Source organism: Hyperolius riggenbachi, chromosome 7, assembly GCF_040937935.1.
Source record: "Hyperolius riggenbachi isolate aHypRig1 chromosome 7, aHypRig1.pri, whole genome shotgun sequence".
Taxonomy (NCBI): domain Eukaryota; kingdom Metazoa; phylum Chordata; class Amphibia; order Anura; family Hyperoliidae; genus Hyperolius; species Hyperolius riggenbachi.
Window position 1 is genome coordinate 48,043,681 of NC_090652.1, and position 19,120 is coordinate 48,062,800.

Genomic DNA, 19,120 nt, shown 5'->3' on the forward strand with positions numbered 1-19,120 from the left:
GCCAAGGTGTGCTAGTTAGTACAGTAGTTACTAAATCAGGTCAGCTACATATGGGCCAAGGTGTGCTAGTTAGTACAGTAGTTACTAAATCAGGTCAGCTACATATGGGCCAAGGTGTGCTAGTTAGTACAGTAGTTACTAAATCAGGTCAGCTACACATGGGCCAAGGTGTGCTAGTTAGTACAGTAGTTACTAAATCAGGTCAGCTACACATGGTCCAAGGTGTGCTAGTTAGTACAGTAGTTACTAAATCAGGTCAGCTACATATGGTCCAAGGTGTGCTAGTTAGTACAGTAGTTACTAAATCAGGTCAGCTACATATGGGCTAATGTGTGCTAGTTAGTACAGTAGTTACTAAATCAGGTCAGCTACATATTCGGTAGAGATACAATGTAAGTAAAATGATTTGTGAGTGAAGAGAGGTTCCATGACTTGGTTTCCTTTTTTAATTAGCAGATGTATTTTGCATGGTCCTCGTCACAGTGACTATGGGATGGTTTACACAGAATAACAGATACTTGGAGCTTCTTATAAAATAAGTTAATCATTCACACAAGGTGTTTCTGAAATACATAAAACTTATATAGCGAGAATAACAAGGTTTCTGATGCCACACCTTTGGGGCTAGCTGACATTGTGCTCGAAAACGAGAAGGGATGCCTTTTCTATATTAACATGCTAACACTTATTTAAGTAGTCAGCTTTATAGCTGTAGAAGAAGACATGGACATCACGGTAAAGACCTTCATAGCTGTGGCCTTATTCTGCTGTGTTGGTGAGTTTACTGGATATTTTTTTCATAACTTTACACTGTGTCCTTTTGACTTGTTTGATATTTTGTTCTGTTCTAAGTAGAAAAATTCCTAGATGCACAAAATGTATAAAAAGATTTGTGACAAATCAGAAATAAAAAACATCTTGTAAAACAAAAACAAAGATAATCAAGAACCTGTAATAGTGTGGTATGTTAGATACCAGATAGATATTGTAAAGCAAAAGGTAGGTACTCGCAAAGGTGGGTTACCACTAAGGCAACACCTGTAACTTCAGGTGGGAAGATTAGACCCAACCCCACTTGCGTTAAAAGTTGCTCTCTGTAGACAGGAAAAAATGGGGTAACACCCCTCCACCAAGGGTGGGCCAAACCAAGTGATGAGTATAAGAACAGAGGGGTCAGCAGTAGAGTAAAAAAAATATAAAAACAGTTTATAAAGGGAGGCAATGGTGAACTTTTCTCCCCATGTAGAATTGAAACAGTCAATTATTAGCTAAAATACTTTATATGTAACGCCAAAATTTGCAATGCGTTTCACGGATCTAAGACCGCTTCCTCGGGAGCAGCTGTTATTGGAGCAGCGTGTTTCATGGGAGGTAGGTCCACCACTGCCCCTCTCTTAAACAGTTATGAAAGCGGACCCAAATCAAACACTTTTTTAATTCAAAATATTTAGTTGCACCACTCTGACACATACAAAGATAAATAAACACTCCTTCAAGCCTATAAGTGTTTCAGTGCATGCTTTTCACCCTTCTCTTTTCATCATAACTAGGGTTATACAGGTGGCAGCCATTAGCAATTCCGCCTATGCCGGACACCTTCTACTCCACCAGTCTGCCGGATTCTGTCCCGGCAATATGAAAGGAAGGGAGGGGTTCCTCCGTTAAATGTAAAATATTTTATATTTGTCATCATGCAGCTGAAACAAGGCTTCTATTTATTACTATAATTTAGAAAATAGATTTTATTTCTGAAATCTTGTATTTTTAATTCGGGTCCACTTTAAGTTTTTAACTCTGCTTTGGCACCTCTGTTCATATGCGATACTCATCGCTCATATATCTTGTTTGACTACATGATATTTTGATTTTGCTATGGACATTCCTATTTTTCCTTCATTTGGTTTTATTGATGGAATATTGTCATGGTAAGTACTTGTGGGAACAATACAGGAGAAATAAATAAACTATATACCATGTTTCCTTAAAGTGAACTTCCAGACTAAAAATGGACTCAGCAGCACTGGAAAGGCCTGGTGTTTCTTTAACTGTTTCACAGCATCAGAACTTTTTTTTCTCTTATACAAGCCTCATTTTTAGCTGCACAGAAAAAAACTGCCCGGGCATTTTCCCCCTAATGCTTTGCAAAGCATGATGGGATTTCTGATGTTGTTGTTCTCGATCTGCTGTTTTGGTGCATTTTTTTTTGTTTTACATTTTGGAATTGACATTTGAGGCCTAGCACATGCAGCTGGGAGGGGTTATCAGGACACAGGACAGTTGGAACTGTGTCTCCTGCTCCTTGTCACCTCCTTTCAACCAAAAAGATGGCTGCCCCCATGACAAAGATGGCAGCCCCCATGAATCACAAACATTTGCCTGTTCTTTTAAAACGGGGTGGGTAAGAGATTATATTACCTATCTATTCTAATTAACATAACTAATGTAACTTAATGACAGTATGTTTGTTTAGGCTGAAGTTCCCCTTTAACAATAAGACAGGGTGTTCTATTCATTTTTTATCCAAAAGATGTGTTAGGGGCTTTTTTCAGGGGATGACCTATTTTTCCATGAACAACAATCTACTTTTATTCTTGAACAACAAAAACAAAAATCAATATTTATTCAACTACAGTCATGTCATAAAATTCTGTAACATCATCACAACTCTCCAAACTCCAAACAATCTCTCCATCATGAATTTCTCATAATTGACTCAATTTCCTTTTTCCATGTTCCCATGTCCCCGACACCTTGCCATCCATTATTGCTTTGCATTTCATGTGGTCTTTTGAGTAAATATCTTTTGGGGGTGTCAGCTTTCTGTGCTAATGGGTCTACCCATCCTGCTGCATTCTATTGCCAATTGATTTTTACTTTTTTGCATGTATTCTGTGGCTGCCTAGAGGCTAGATACTGTTTAAAGCAGACCTAAACTCGGAACTTTCTCTTTGCTATAGAAGATAACCAACAGCATAATAACCTTCAAAGTAAAAAAAATTTCTTCATTACAACTTACAGACATTTTGTAAAAACACTGTAGTCTTTACTTTACTTTCTGGTATCCTGGGAGCACAGAAAGAGTTAAACTCCAGAGTTTACATATTAGCACAGAACTATGGCACAGTTCAGGCACAGCTGACAGCCCTTTCTGTGCTCTTGCTGATAAGGCCTAATTAGACAGGCTAATCTCTCCAAACACACATCAAGTAAATTATATGTGTAATTTTACCGCTATTCTACTAGCGTCAATACCCGGCACTCTTTTTTCCCAGGCACCTTTTTCCCATGTATGCATTCCAGCACCCAAAGAAAAATGCATTTTAAACATATCTAGGATAGCCTACATTAAAGGGGAACTGAAGTAAGAGGTATACGGAGGCTGCCATATTTATTTCCTTTTAATCAATAACAGTTTCCTGGCAGCCCTGCTGGTCTATTTCTCTGCAGTAGTATCTGAATAACACCAGAAACAAGCATGCAGCTAGTCTTGTCAGATCTGACTTTAAAGTATGAAACACCTGATCTGCTGCATGCTTGTTCAGGGGCTATGGCTAATAGTATTAGAGGCAGAGGATCAGTAGGGCTGCCAGGCAACTGGTATTGCTTAAAAGGAAATAAACATGTCAGCCTCCATATCCCTCTCTCTTCAGTTCCCCTTTAAGAAGTAAGTGTGATGTTTCCCACAGACAGTGCATCAGGTGACCATTTTTGGAAGCATACACAAAAGTCTGGACACAAATATCAATGAAATTGTGTTTTATTTAAATGTGATATATATTACAAACAATAGCCTCTCCCTCAAACACAACAAACAGACCACAGACTGGCCAACTATATACAAAATATACAATATCAATTTACTCAGATAATTGTGAAATGGGATCAGATAACAGAAGCAAAATCAAGCAACATGCCAAGGCCATACACCAACAGATCAGGATAAGCAAGTACAGGGCAGAGTACAAGGAAGTGGCCCAGCTACAGAAACCAAGGTAACTGAAGTTCTAACAACATTACAGGGGGTGTGACAGTCTTAAATAGGAGATCCAGGTAATTGACTGCAAAGGAACACTTGCTGGTCAGAGACAGACTCCAAACTGAGAAACTCAATACTGTGGTGAAGAACTGCAGATAAGTTATAGGAATTGCAGAGCCACCTGCTGGAGAATAGTGATAACAACATCCAGGGCCTGATTTGAACTTTGTACCGCCCAAATTCTGCAGTCACTAACTGCCCCCTTCCCAATTATTAGCATTCTCTCCCCCCCCCCCCCCCCAATAAAGTGCCTCTCTAGTCTCCATCGTAGTCTAGAAACTAAAAAAGGAAAGCTCTATCCACAACACCTGTGAATGCTAAAGATTCATTCATATATTGTTTTTGGAATGGTTTCTCAAAATAATAAAAAACAACTATAAACAATTAAAAATTCCAGAGATGGGTGTTCCAGCCATTAAAAAATAACTAAGCAGATCATTGATATCACTTCATTTCACTATTTTACATACAATAAAGTTAATAATGGGTATTTTGTATGATATGCAATTGATCTGCCTGAAAAGGTATATAGTACAGTGTGGGACCTAGTTGAAGTAAACATGAGATAAGGAAAACAAGTTTTACTTTTTACCGGGGCCTTCTTCCAGCCCCATGTAGTCATTAAAGAGGAACTTCAGCCTAAACAAACATACTGTCATTAAGTTACATTAGTTATGTTAATTAAAATAGATAGGTAATATAATCTCTTACCCACCCTGTTTTAAAATAACAGGCAAATGTTTGATTTCATGAGGGCAGCCATCTTTTTGGTTGAAAGGAGGTGACAGGGAGCATGAGACACAGTTCCAACTGTCCTGTGTGTTGATCACCCCTCTCAGTTGCTAGGGAACGTGAACAACAACATAGGAAATCCCATCATGCTTTGCACAGCATCAGGGAAAAAGGCCTGGGCAGTTTTCTTTGATGGGTGGAGCTTTATGCTTTGTTAAAAAAAAACAAAGTTCTGATGCTGTGAAACTGTTAAAGAAACACCAAGCCTTTTCAGTTCTGCTGAGTAGATGTTTAGTCCGGAGGTTCCCTTTAAGGTCACTCTGCGTTATATGATTCCCCTCCATTCACCCCAAATCAAGTATGCAATGCAACTGGGTCATGCACTTTGGTACATGCACTCTCCCTCCTTGTTTGCACTACCGTAGCCAGGAACGTTTTGCTCAAGTGCAGTTCTAAGTCTTTATGAATTGTGCATGGGCAGAACACTTTTGTCTATGGGAGTGAGACTGAGAAGTAGCATGTTGAGACAATGCATCCCCTGTAATCCATGGCTCAGCCAGTCACAGACTTTAACCATTTATGCCACGCGGACGTGAGCTTCACGTCCACAGCAGCTGCTGCTAGAGCCACAGGGACGCGCTAGTCACGTCCCTGCAGTTTGGGGGGTTTGTAGGCGATCGTGCGGGCAAATGCCCGCAATCTCACTGTTACCGGGAGCAAGGAGAGATTGGCTGCAGGGGACAAAAATCCCCTGTGCCCATCCATCACATTACCGCGGAGAATAAACACTGTTCTTGTTCAAAAACAGTGTTTATTCTTACATAGAGCAGGCGCGCTATCTCCAGCCGTGATTTCTGCCGTTAAATGTATGAATGGGGACAATGTTCCCATTCATTAATCTCCGCGCCGCCACTGTGATCGCAGCAGTTTCCATTGAAACCTTGCGTCACTTCCCTAGTTACAATGTAACAATACATTGTATCCTATGTAGTGTACTTGTATGCTACATAGAATTTTGCTCAACGGGGACATCTTTTGGTTAGATAGTAAAATACACTTACTGACTTTAGGGGGGAAAAAATAATAATATCTATGTCAAGAGGGCATCTTATTATTAAATAATGGGCTAAAAATTAGTGACCATATTGTCACCATACATTATACTATGGATATAATTTTTAATGTTGTAATAACCGTGACAAATGGGCAAGTAAAATGTGTGGATTTTAATTATGGTAGCATGAAAAACTATAATGGCCGAAAACTAAAAAATAATGATTTTTTCCCATTTTTTGTTTTTTGTTTTTGTATTATTCCTCTCAAAATGCACTGAAATGGTTATTTGTGGTGACAGCGACAGCAGAGGGGACTCACAAGTCACTGGGGGACCTGACAGACTATGGGGGCTTGAAGAAGCCACAGATAAAGTAAAAGTCATCTTTTTTTTCCTCCTGTCTTAGGAACACTACTTGCTACACCATGGGCCCCATTTTCAGCATGAAACTAAAGCCTGGTACACACCACCAGACACTATGCAATTTCCTGGCAGATCTACAGGTCATATTGATAATTTCCAACAGGTCCAAACAGCTCCAGATTGATAATGCAATCAATTTTCTAATCACTACTTCACAAAAAAAAAAATGATTGTGATCGATCAGGAGCTGATCTGACCTGCTGGAAATTATTGACTTAAAGTGTAACTATCGGGCTTAAAATCAAAAATCAATTCTTTATTTTTATCTGGTAAACAAGTAATAAGGATGCTAACCAGGCAATCCAAAAGTTAAAATCACTATTACTTTTCTTGTTGATAAATGATCATTCCCCAGTTTACCTGACTCTTATTTGGTACGTTGTCGCTCAAAGGAAGTTGCAGGGCATGCTGGGTTGTGTCCTTTTTTGCTTCTGTACATTAGTTAGGTCTGAGGGGAAATAAAGAAGCAAAAAAAAAAAAGACAACACAGCATGCTCTGCAACTTCCTTTGTGCAGCAACGTACCAAATAAGAGTCAGGTAACCTGGGGAATGATCATTTACAGTGGCTTGCAAAAGTATTCGCTCCCTTGAAGTTTTCCACATTTTGTCACATTACTGCCACAAACATGAATCAATTTTATTGGAATTCCACATGAAAGACCAATACAAAGTGGTGTACACGTGAGAAGTGGAATGAAAATCATACATTATTCCAAACATTTTTTACAAATCAATAACTTCAAAGTGGGGTGTGCATAATTATTCAGCCCCCTGAGTCGATACTTTGTAGAACCACCTTTTGCTGCAATTACAGCTGCCAGTCTTTTAGGGCATGTCTCTACCAGCTTTGCACATCTAGAGACTGAAATCCTTGCCCATTCTTCTTTGCAAAACAGCTCCAGCTCAGTTAGATTAGATGGACAGTGTTTGTGAACAGCAGTTTTCAGATCTTGTCACAAATTCTCGATTAAATTTAGATCTGGACTTTGACTGGGCCATTCTAACACATGGATATGTTTTGGTTTTAAACCGTTCCATTGTTGCCCTGGCTTTATGCTTAGGGTTGTTGTCCTGCTGGAAGGTGAACCTCCGCCCCAGTCTCAAGTCTTTTGCAGTCTCCAAGAAGTTTTCTTCCAAGATTGCCCTGTATTTGGCTCCATCCATCTTCCCATCAACTCTGACCAGCTTCCCTGTCCCTGCTGAAGAGAGGCACCCCCAGAGCATGATGCTGCCACCACCATATTTGACAGTAGGAATGGTGTGTTCAAAGTGATGTGCAGTGTTAGTTTTCAGCCAAACATAGCACTTTGCATTTGGCCAAAAAGCTCCATTTTGGTCTCATCTGACCAGAGCACCGTCCACATGTTTGCTGTGTTCCCCACATGGCTTGTGGCAAACTGCAATCGGGACTTCTTATGCTTTTTTGTTAACAATGGCTTTCTTCTTGCCACTCTTCCATAAAGGCCAACTTTGTACAGTGCACGACTAATAGTTGTCCTATCGACAGATTCTCCCACCTGAGCTGTAGATCTCTGCAGCTCGTCCAGAGTCACCATGGGCCTCTTGACTGCATTTCAAATCAGCGCTCTCCTTGTTCGGCCTGTGAGTTTAGGTGGACGGCCTTGTCTTGGTAGGTTTACAGTTGTGCCATACTCCTTCCATTTCTGAATGATCGCTTGAACAGTGCTCTGTGGGATGTTCAAGGCTTTGGAAATCTTTTTGCAGCCTAAGTCTGTTTTAAATTTCTCAATAACTTTATCCCTGACCTGTCTGGTGTGTTCTTTGGACTTCATGGTGTTGTTGCTCCCAATATTCTCTTCGACAACCTCTGAGGCCGTCACAGAGCAGCTGTATTTGTACTGACATTAGATTACACACAGGTGCACTCTATTTAGTCATTAGCACTCATCAGGCAATGTCTATGGGCAACTGACTGCACTCAGACCAAAGGGGGCTGAATAATTATGCACACCCCACTTTGCAGTTATTTATTTGTAAAAAATGTTTGAAATCATGTATGATTTCCGTTCCATTTCTCACGTGTGCACCACTTTGTATTGGTCTTTCACGTGGAATTCCAATAAAATTGTTTCATGTTTGTGGCAGTAATGTGACAAAATGTGGAAAACTTCAAGGGGGCCGAATACTTTTGCAAGCCACTGTATAAACAAGAAAAGTTATAGATTTTAACTTTTGGATTGCCTGGTTAGCATTCTTGTTACTTGTTTACCAGATAAAAATAAAGAATCGATTTTTGATTTTATGCCCGACAGTTACACTTTAACAAGAAATTAAATAATGTGTACCAGGCTTACTAGACTGCAGGGTTGAAAGGGACAGGTAACATAGCCAGAAAGTAGGAAAAGAGAGGAAGAAACAAGTAAGTAGCAGAGAGCCATATACACTGGCTGCCTGCAGCCAGGGCTGGGCCGAGGCATAGGCTGGAGAGGCTCCAGCCTCAGGGCGCAGTGTAAGAGGGGGCGCAGAATTCATTCAGCTGTCATTCCTAATTGTGTTTGAAGCAGAAAGAAATAAGAAAAGGGGATACATGGCAGTGACTGCAAGCCAGATAACTAGAGATTAAGGTGTTGGGGGCCCTGGGGTGCCTCTTAGTCTAATAGCAATCAGTGTGTGATGGCTGGGGTGGGAGGGATGGAGGAGGGGCCTCTTAGTGTAAGCAATCAGTGTGTGACGGTTTGGGTGGGAGGGATGGAGGGGCGCACTTTGGTGTCTCAGCCTTGGGTCCTGGAGGACCTTGTCCCTGTTCTGGCTGCAGCTTCAGGAAATCCCTCTTTGCCCAACTCATTCAGGAATGCATTACCAATGCATTACCACTAGGGATGCTCATTCGGAATGCGAAATCGGTAATAAAGGTGCGATAGGCGGATTTTCTCGAAAACTATAAGGTCTTTTTGAAAACTTTTTTTCATCTTGTTCACTAGATTCAGTTTAATAAACCCTGAGGGCCCATTTCCACTAGAGCAAATCTGCATGTGTTTCCTGCACGCAGATTCGCATAGACAATATAAGTGGATGGGACTTTTTCCACTTGTCAGGATTTCTTGCGGTGTGCGATTCGCAGACAATGTATTTAATAGGGAATTTGCATGCGTTTTCTTATGCGAATTGTACCGCGAATTCGCAGGCGTTTTTGCATAAAATCAACGTAAAAGCACACAGGCACTGACATGGTTAAATTCGCATACTCATTAACATATGCGAAAACGCCCGCAAATAAAATTTACAGCGGTAAAATTTGCGGTAAAATTCGCATCTGCGTGCGAATTAGTTTTTGCTTTTTCCGTGACTAATTTGCACTGCAAAAGTGGAAATAGGCCCTCAACATTGTGTGATATGGTGTTTCTAGGACTTATGGAGGCTTTGCTATTAACCACTAAAGTCGGCGGATTTTTACTGTAATGTAAAATGCAGAAAATCTGCATTATCCGATCTGCGGCCATTTTAAGCCAATCAGAAGACTCAGAATGAATAAACCAATCAGAGAATGGGGATTTAGGCGGAAATTTCGCAGAATGAATAACCCAAGAGAATGCGGAAATTTCCGCCTAAATCCCCATTCTCTGATTGGTTTATTCATTCTGAGTCTTCTGATTGGCTTAAAATGGCCGCAGATCGGATAATGCAGATTTTCTGCATTTTACATTACAGTAAAAATCCGCCGACTTTAGCGGTTAATAGCAAAGCCCCCGTAAGTCCCAGAAACACCACATTTTCAGGGTTTATTAAACTTTTCAAAAAGACCTTACAGTTTTTGAGAAAATCGATGTTAAAGTCGGTGAAAATGTCCTTAATTTCCGGCGGAAATCCGCATCGAAATGCGGAAATTGGTATCGGAAAGCGGAATTGGTAGCAGTAGCGGTAATCGGCAATGGCAGAATGCGGATTTTCCGTGGAATCGAAAATTGGCATTTTCGACCATCCCTAATCACTACGATCCCTCCCTCCAAAGCATCCCCCACCCTCACAAGCTAGCCTGTCAGCTACACCTGCTCCAGCACAGTAAATGAGCAGCCAGCTTTTTTACTCACAGTGGGTGGCAGTGAATGGCTGCAGCGACAAAGTACAGTCTCCAGATGCTGACAGTCTCTGCATAGCTCCCAACTGTCCCTCTTTTGGAGTGACAGTTCCTCTTTGGGGACCCTGTCCCTCTTCCCCCCTCATTCGTCTCTCTTTCAGGACTCATGGTCTGGACAGATTTATGTAAATATATATAGTTTTCTACTGAAACAATGTGTTTAAATGACTCTAAACTTTATTGCTATCTTATAAATTGATATATCTCTTATTTTCAAGTGTTACTATGAAGGAAAATGAAGTAGGATTGAAACGACCAGTGTGGTTTGAATTATAAAACAACTTATTTTTCTTATGAAATCTTCATAGATTGCATGACTAGGGGTGTGTCGGGGTGTGTGGTTAGAGGTGTGGCAGGGGTGTGGTTTAAGGGTCCCTCTTTCTAATCTGAAAAAGTTGGGAGGTATGTCTCTGTGTCGGGAGGGCTTCCCTCTGCATCTGCCTCTGACCTGTCCTCAAGTTGCTGCTCTCAATGCCCGGCATTAGTACTGCACTATAGTACACCACAAGACCTCTCAGACTCACAGTTGCAGACAAGGGAAATCTCATGCCTCTAGGAGCTGTCAAATGGAGGGACCACGTGGCCAGGGTTACTGCACTGTTATTGGAGAGTGGTAAAAGACTGTAGTGCACATACAGTACGTGGTACACTGTCGGGGCAGAGAACAGAGCATGGAGACGCTGATACAGTGTGGGAAAAAGGTACTGCATGACGGATGGCTCATGCGCCCTAGCTGTTGTCTCGCCCAAGGCATGGGCCTGTTCGGCCTTCCCACAATTCCGGCCCTGACAACATCAGCAGGTGCAGCAGAGTGCAGTAGTGATTATGTGTGACTGCAATCACATGACAATTAATTTACTAACCTATCCGCATCCCGTACTAGAATGCTACTTGAACACTTGCCTAGGTTGCCTTGTGGATGATCCTGCCCTGTCCTCCTGTACCCCCACCATAAACACACATGCATGCACTCACGCATGCATGCACACACACACACATACACACACACACGCACACACACACTCACTCTCACTCCTCCACAGGGCACTGTAGCTGTAGTGGAGTGTAATACATTGTATACTTACTGTACCTGTCCTGCTGCTGCTGTAATCGTAAATGTAACCTAACCACACCAGACCCCTTTTGAAAATTCAGTTTTGACTGTGCTGCCCCCGAATGGCATTCCCCACATCTGCAGTAACAAGAGGTAATTTCCTCCCCCAAATTTTGCAAAATAGCATGGTGGTGGCTCTTTATACTATACCTCATTCTAGTGGGGGACAGGTCCTCTTCCCTGCCTCTTCACTGTAGCCACTGTGCAGCCATTCACCTAACAGCTAATGACAATGCATGTCTTGTGACAGGCATCGGAAGTTGCTAGGCGAATGGCTGCAAGGCAGCTACACTTATACAAAGAAGGAGTTTGGTGGTTCTTTTAGGGACCAAAAGCGCCTAAACAAGACATAGGCTATTATTCATAAAAGTGTGGTCGGTAAAATAAATCCATGCGGGAACACACCGCTGGCAGTATTTTAGACTTCTGGCTGCTCATTCATAAAAATGTATCCATTTGTGATAGCAGTGCGGAGATTTCCCGAACTTGGCTGGCGGTAGGCAGGCGGTAGGCTTGCGGAAACACAGGAAGCAGCCGAGTTGATACATTTCTCCGTGTTCCGCTCTACTGCAGCTGCCTGGGAGGTCTGTGTCTCCATTCACTTAACATTGTTATCGACACATCCAAGGGAGCGGTATTTCCCATCATCATACCGCTTGCGTAAATCTTTATGAATTAACATTTTGTTACATTTGTTACGATAATCACCACACAAGGCGGTGATTTATCGCCCTGCTCGGAAATGTCAGCTTTTCATGCGGAAACAGCATTTATGAATACACATTTTGCAAAGTGGTCGGTAAAGTGAGCTGTTTTCAGCATTTCCGCATGCGGGAATGCTTTATGAATGGTAGCCATAGAGAGAAAAAGAAGAAGAAGAACACCTAGATCCCGATATGGTGCAGTATGTATTGGTTTAAGTTGAAGAAATGAGGAGTAAGTAAAGGGATACTCACAAACCAGGGTTACCCCTTAGGCAACCACTGTAACAGCAGGTGGGGAGAACAAGCCTGTCCCCACTCAGGATTAAGAAGTCGCTCTCTGTAGTTTGGAAGAAATATGAGGATTTCCGCCCTTCCACCCAGGGTGGAGCAGTGCAGCATCAAGGTTATCAGAGGTGCCAAAAGTATAAAATCAGATAACATTTTTAAAGAGAACCCGAGGTGGGTTTGAAGAATATTATCTGCATACAGAGGCTGGATCTGCCTATACAGCCCAGCCTCTGTTGCTATCCCAAACCCCCCTAAGGTCCCCCTGCACTCTGCAATCCCTCATAAATCACAGCCACGCTGCTGACAAACAGCTTGTCAGAGCTGGCTGTGTTTATCTCTATAGTGTCAGTCTGCTGCTCTCCCCACCTCCTGCAGAAATCCAGTCCCCGCCTGCCTCCCTTCCCTCCCTGCTGATTGGAGGGAAGGGACGGGGCAGGGACGGGAACTATGCAGGAGGCGGGGGAGCAGCTGAGACTGACACTACAGATGTAAACACAGCCTCACAGCACCGCTGTGATTTATGAGGGATTGCAGAGTGCAGGGGGACCTTAGTGGGGTTTGGGATAGCAACAGAGGCTGGGCTGTATAGGCAGATCCAGCCTCTGTATGCAGATAACATTCTTTAAACACACCTCGGGTTAACTTTAAAACATGGACATGGTGGGGTGGGCCCTTTTCCACTCCAAAGGACTCAGTAAAGGTACGTGTTAGATTATAACACAACAATTTTTTTATTGATACAATCCACAAAGTATTGCGCAACGCGTTTCACAGGCGTGACCCCACTTCATCAGGCAGTGAGAAAGGGAGTATATAGCAGATGTGGTCCTAGTCTAAGAAGAGCGCCTCTGAGAGAGACCAGGAGCCCAACGGTGCAGTATTGTTAGGTATAGCGGGAGAAAAGTATACAGTATATAATTATATACTCACAAAGGTGTATAAGCCTGCAGGAAATTCACCGTACCCGCTCGGTGCTTTAGGTTCTGCCGGATACTAGACGGCCGCTCTCCTGTAGTTCAATACACTTTACAGAAAACTGTAAAGCTATTATCGCTAAAGGAGGTCTTACTGATAAAAGGGTGGGGTGGAAGCACCCAAAATATATGTGTGTTAAAACTTTCAAATATAACGTGTAAATGAGATAACAACTTACCTCTCCAAAAGATACAGACACCAGATCAACTGGAAAAAAATTTATTCAAGAAATTGACAATGCGTTTCGCGGGTCAATACAAAAAAAATGACTTAGCGGCATAAGGAGTAGCCTGTAGGTGTCTCTATGTATCTATATTACATGTTGTATTACCTCTCGTTTACACATAATATTTGAATGTTTTAACAACCATATATTTGGGTTGCCACCATACCCTTCTACTTATTAGAGATGGCCATAACTGTTCGCCGGTGATAGTACTATTGCATTTCTCTATGTGAGACACTCCACAGCCCACTGACACCCAGAGCTGTGCATAATGTGATTCCAGCCCTTTAGGGATTAAAACCCGACTTTGCGTCAACTTTGTAATTTTTGGTGGGACTTTTGGCATGGATCCCCCTCTGGCATGCCACAGTCCAGGTGTTAGACCCCTTGAAACCACTTTTTCATCACTTTTGTGGCCATAAGCAATCTTTATAGGTTTAAAAATTCACCTGCCTATTGAAGTCTGTAGCGGTTTACCAAATTTGCCTGTTCACAACCATTTGCAGTTCGCAAGTGGAAAATTCTAAGTTCACTACATCTCTACTACTTATACTTAGAGGCTTCCCTGTCCCAGACTTTTGCCCTGTAGATGGTAGATTTTGCTTGGGCAACTCAGGACACATTTGGTTTTGTTTTTGAAGATTTTGAAAATAATGTTTTCATAACTAGCATGCCAGTAATACGTCTCTATGGAATTTGTCTTTCTAGGAGTGGAAGTAAGCGTGGAAGCTGATTCTGATACAACAGCAGTATGTGGCTCTCCACAGTTCTCATCTCGCATTGTTGGTGGATCGGATGCCATAGAAGGGGAGTGGCCATGGCAAGTTTTTATTCGGCATGTAGGCGATTCTGATTATTGTGGAGGGTCCTTGATAAGTCCGGAATGGGTCCTCAGTGCGGCTCACTGCTTCCTGTAAGTGTCGTTTTCTCTAAAGCCAACACTTCGATATTTTATCAGAACATCAAGGTCTTTGCATTTAACTTTTGTGATGTTGTGCGTTTACAGAGACTCTGCAAGCAATTATGATGTTGTGATGGGGAATCTAAAAATATCTGAAGATAGTCCAAATAGCATAACCGTACAAGTGAAGCAGCTTGTAATTCACCCATATGGTGGGAAGGATGGTGATCCTGGTGACATCGCTCTGGTCCAGCTGTCAGAACCCATTGCCCCCAACACATACATCATGCCCATCTGCCTGCCATCGTCAACCGTCACCTTTCCCTGTGGCATGAAATGTTGGGTGACCGGCTGGGGTAATATAGCCACCGATGGTGAGAGTCTTTTATTACAGTAATGATAAAATTATGATAACGGTATTATTTCGCACATGTCCTTGGAAGCATTTGGGGACACAAGTTCTACTGAAGGCTGCCAAGGTGTCCCTAAGGAGATTTGAATGGGAGACAGTGGGGGAAATGAGTAGTTCCTCCCGCTGTGCTAGGAAGATGGATTCGGAGAAAGGAACAGTGAGGAGGACACACACAATGTGCATGCTCCCTATGGAGGCTCCACAGCTTCCAGCATGTCACCACAGCACCCAGCATGCCCCATAGAGGCACCACAGCACCCAGCATGCACTAGCATGCATTTCTTTTGTATTAATGAAGAGGGGGGCTTCATCCAACATTTTGCTTGGCAGGTCTACTTAGACAGCTTCTAAGTTCATGTAAATTTGGCTCCACCATGACCACACCCACATTCTGGTGCATGGCCACACCTGTTTTCCACCTGGAGTGGAGTGTCCAAAAGCGTCCCGGATCTCTTAGGATCCTAGCAACTCCCAGATCTGTCTGTCTAGGCAGACCAGTAGACTCGGGAAGCAAATTCAGGATCAGGCAAATAAAGTCAAGAGATCAACAAGGAAGACCAAAAGCATAATCCCAACTAATAAAGTAAAGCCAACTGAGCAACTGAGTCCTGGAAAAGTTTTAGGAAGGGTAAAGTCACTAAATGAAGATAGAGCTCCCAACTGTCCCTTTTTGAGAGGGACGGTCTCTCTTTGGGAACGGAATCCCTCTGTCCCTCCTTCTTCCTCCCTGGTCCCTCCTACAGGACCAAAACAAATGTGTTTTTCTAATGAAAAGTATGTTTATTAGACTGTAGATTTTATTTCTATCATTTAAATTAATATATTACTTATTTGTTTTCTCTACTTTCAAATGTTAAACAAATGTTAAAAAGCAGGAGGACTAACAATGATAGAGAGCAGTGAGCACAAGTGTGGTCTGAATTATAAAATGTTGCTTTTTGCTTCTGAATTCTTTCTGGTATCATTGACTAGGGGTGTGGTGGGATGTGATCAGGGGTGTGGCGGGATGTGACTAGGGGTGTGGTGGGATGTGATCAGGGGTGTGGCAGGGGCATGTCTTAAAGTATCCTCTTTCTCATCCCACAATGTTGGGAGACATGTGAAGGAGCTGTATGAGGAGACAAAAAAATGTCCAAAAAGAGAGGCTTCTCCTTCCTCCCTCTCCCTCCCTCCCCCCTCTGCCGTCCTAAATCACCATAGGACGGCAATCGGCTCTCTGTCCGGCCTCTCATAGGAATCAGCCTATGAGAGGACACGCATTAGGAGCCGCTCTGAGGGACAGCCGAGTGTCCCCCGTACATCGCTGCAGGAGATTGCAGTGCTGTACAGACGTAAACAAAGGAGATTTCTTTCCCCTTTCAGCGGAAAACAGTCTGCTAGCTGCGATCGCGGCTAGCAGGCTGATTCCGGAGCGGAGCTCTATGAATCGGCAGGGAACGATCGCACATGCACGCATGCGTTCCGTGTAAACTGCAGCTCCAGGACTTGATGCCAATCAGCATTAGGCAGGGTCGTGAAATCACAACAAGCGGCAATACAACTGGAGTGGCAATAAAACTGGAACATGGTAAAAAAAGTTTACAAACATACTTCATATATTGTCTGCATTGGGTCATGACATATGTGTATTTCCATTTTTAGCTGACCTGCCAGAGCCTATGACTCTCCAGAAGGTAATGGTACCACTCATTGATCATGATGATTGCCAGGAGATGTACATGAATGTTTCCAGTATTGCAGAAGACATGATTTGTGCTGGGTATAAAGATGGACAGAAAGATGCCTGTCAGGTGAGTGCTAACATAATCATATCATTGGGTAAGGTTTGGTGGTATAATTCTAGGAGTCAGCGTGTACGTCCCAGGCTATGGGTTTCACTCTTCACCTAGCTATCCCTGCCTGGCACACCACTAACTGACACCTACACTGTCCCTACCTGGCACACCACTAGCTGGCCCTAATTAGGACCTAGGTGAGCAAGGCATGCAAGCTGACGTAGAAGGCAGATATACCACCAGGAGCCACTACTGAGGCTAGTAACAGTTCAGCAGTACCACATACACAGTTAAGGTGAAGTAATCTTCATGCAAAAACTATTCAACAGTAATTTGATCAAAGTTATGAAACAGTTCAGGCAGACTTGCATGCAGTATAGCAACAGGTGATAATTGATGCAAGTATCACACAGTTAATTTTAGTCTGCATGCAAAGTTATGCAACAGGTAGCAGAAGTCCCAGATCATATATATGACAAGTTATATGAGAGTATATGCACACTGTTGGCTGACTGATATGGAAAGTAGACTTTATACTTATCGTCCAGTACAAGTGGCATACAAGGAATATCCGGTAACAGTCCAAGGTCAGTCCAAGCTGCAAGCAAGGGATGTTCAGTAACTTAGCAGAGGTCAGTCCAGGCAGCAAAACAAGGGATGTCCAGTAACTTAGCAAAGGTCGGTCCAGGCGGCAAGCAAAGGATTAATCAGGAATCAAGCAGAGTTTAAACACAACTGAGTAGTCAAATACAAGCCGAGGTCAAAGGCCAGAATATCAATAACGATCAGAGTGTGCACCCAGCAACTAGCCAAAGCTATGCTTATCACGGGCGATGACTGGGAGCACTCTGCAGGTTTAAATACAGACCATCATTCAATCAGTGGCCGGCCACACTCTACACAACCAATCACACTGCAAGCCCCTGCCTAGGTGTCAGCTGAATGATCAGCTGACACCGCTCTGTCAGCTGACCGCTCTGTCAGCTGATCACTGTTTACCTTTGCGGAGGGCGTACTGGGAATGCGCCCTCTGACTATCAGGAAGTGCCCCCTGTGAGCCACCGGCAGCGTAATCAGCGGAGAACAAGCGCCGAGACCCGGAAGTGGCAGCCTCAGCCTGGGTCTCGGCAGTATCAGGTATATTCCTAATACTTTGTAGGTTACAATAAAAATGCTGTTCAAGTGACAACAGCCCACCATTTCGAGCCACACAGGCTCTTGTTCACGCAACACAACATAACACATGAGGAAACACAGAAGCTTGATATAGTGCACCACATGTCTGCAGCAACCAATCAGGGTACCTCCATGCGGCAAGGATAGCTGATTGGCTGCAATGTGTCTGCTGACTCTGGGGTGAGGAGTCAAAGTTTGGCTCCATTATAATATATAGGGGGCGGGTCAAAAACGCCATGTATTCGCCTGAGGGGGCGAACGCGAACACGTGTATTTTTGCCACAAACTATTTGCCGGCAAAACAGTTCGGTCCATCTCTATAAAGATGATTTGCTCATCGATATTTATTTTGTTTTTACTCTCGGTACATAAATGTACATTTTAATCTGTTCACAGCTGTATTTTCTTGTCTTGCAGGGTGACTCTGGGGGACCCTTGGTGTGTAAAGTAGGTGACATTTGGTACCAAGCTGGCATTGTGAGTTGGGGAAATGGTTGTGCTCTTCCAAACTACCCCGGAGTTTACAGCAGTGTGCCATACTATGCATCATGGGTTCAGCGATCCATCAATGATCTGACCTTCACTGACCTGACAGATATTCCAGAGCCGTCAGTACCATGTGCTGGACACACCCATGTCCCAACCATCATGTGTACAATTTTACTTCTAGGGACCTCTGTTGTTGCCCATCTTGGGCAGAACTCATGATGAAGATGATCTTGCACAAAAATATACCAGGGAAAATCTCTATTTTCTGTTTTGGTTGCCAGGAATGTGTACAGTCTTTGTGTGTGTAATGGAAATTTCATGGGTATCACTGGAGCAGGCATTCAATAAAAGTCAACTTTGTAAATTAAACCTTCAAAACTTTTTTGTCTTCACAAATTGAAAGCTGCTTAAAGGGGAACTGAAGTTTATCTACTTTTTTTAAATTGTCTCTATTTGCAATTTTCAATAATACAAAAAACACACATTTGTCCTATAAATAGGAATAGGGCTCCCAAAAATACATAAATTACATAGAAAAGGTTGAGCTAGTACATATAGTGGGATGCAAACGTTTGGGCAACCTTGTTAATCGTCATGATTTTCCTGTATAAATCATTGGTTGTTTGGATACAAAATGTCAGTTAAATATACCATATAGGAGACACACAGTGATATTTGAGAAGTGAAATGAAGTTTATTGGGTTTACAGAGAGTGTGC

General features: G+C 42.8%; 1 protein-coding gene across 1 annotated transcript; it reads left to right on the forward strand.

Annotated features, from left to right (window-relative positions):
* The first annotated feature begins 617 nt into the window (after positions 1-617).
* On the forward strand, positions 618-18,771 carry LOC137524301 (serine protease 27-like). The gene is made up of 5 exons (XM_068244017.1): positions 618-775; positions 14,358-14,562; positions 14,656-14,924; positions 16,604-16,752; positions 18,331-18,771. The coding sequence occupies exons 1-5, from the start codon at positions 724-726 to the stop codon at positions 18,619-18,621; spliced, it is 966 nt and encodes a 321-aa protein (XP_068100118.1). The 5' UTR covers positions 618-723; the 3' UTR covers positions 18,622-18,771.
* The last annotated feature ends 349 nt before the right edge of the window (positions 18,772-19,120 follow it).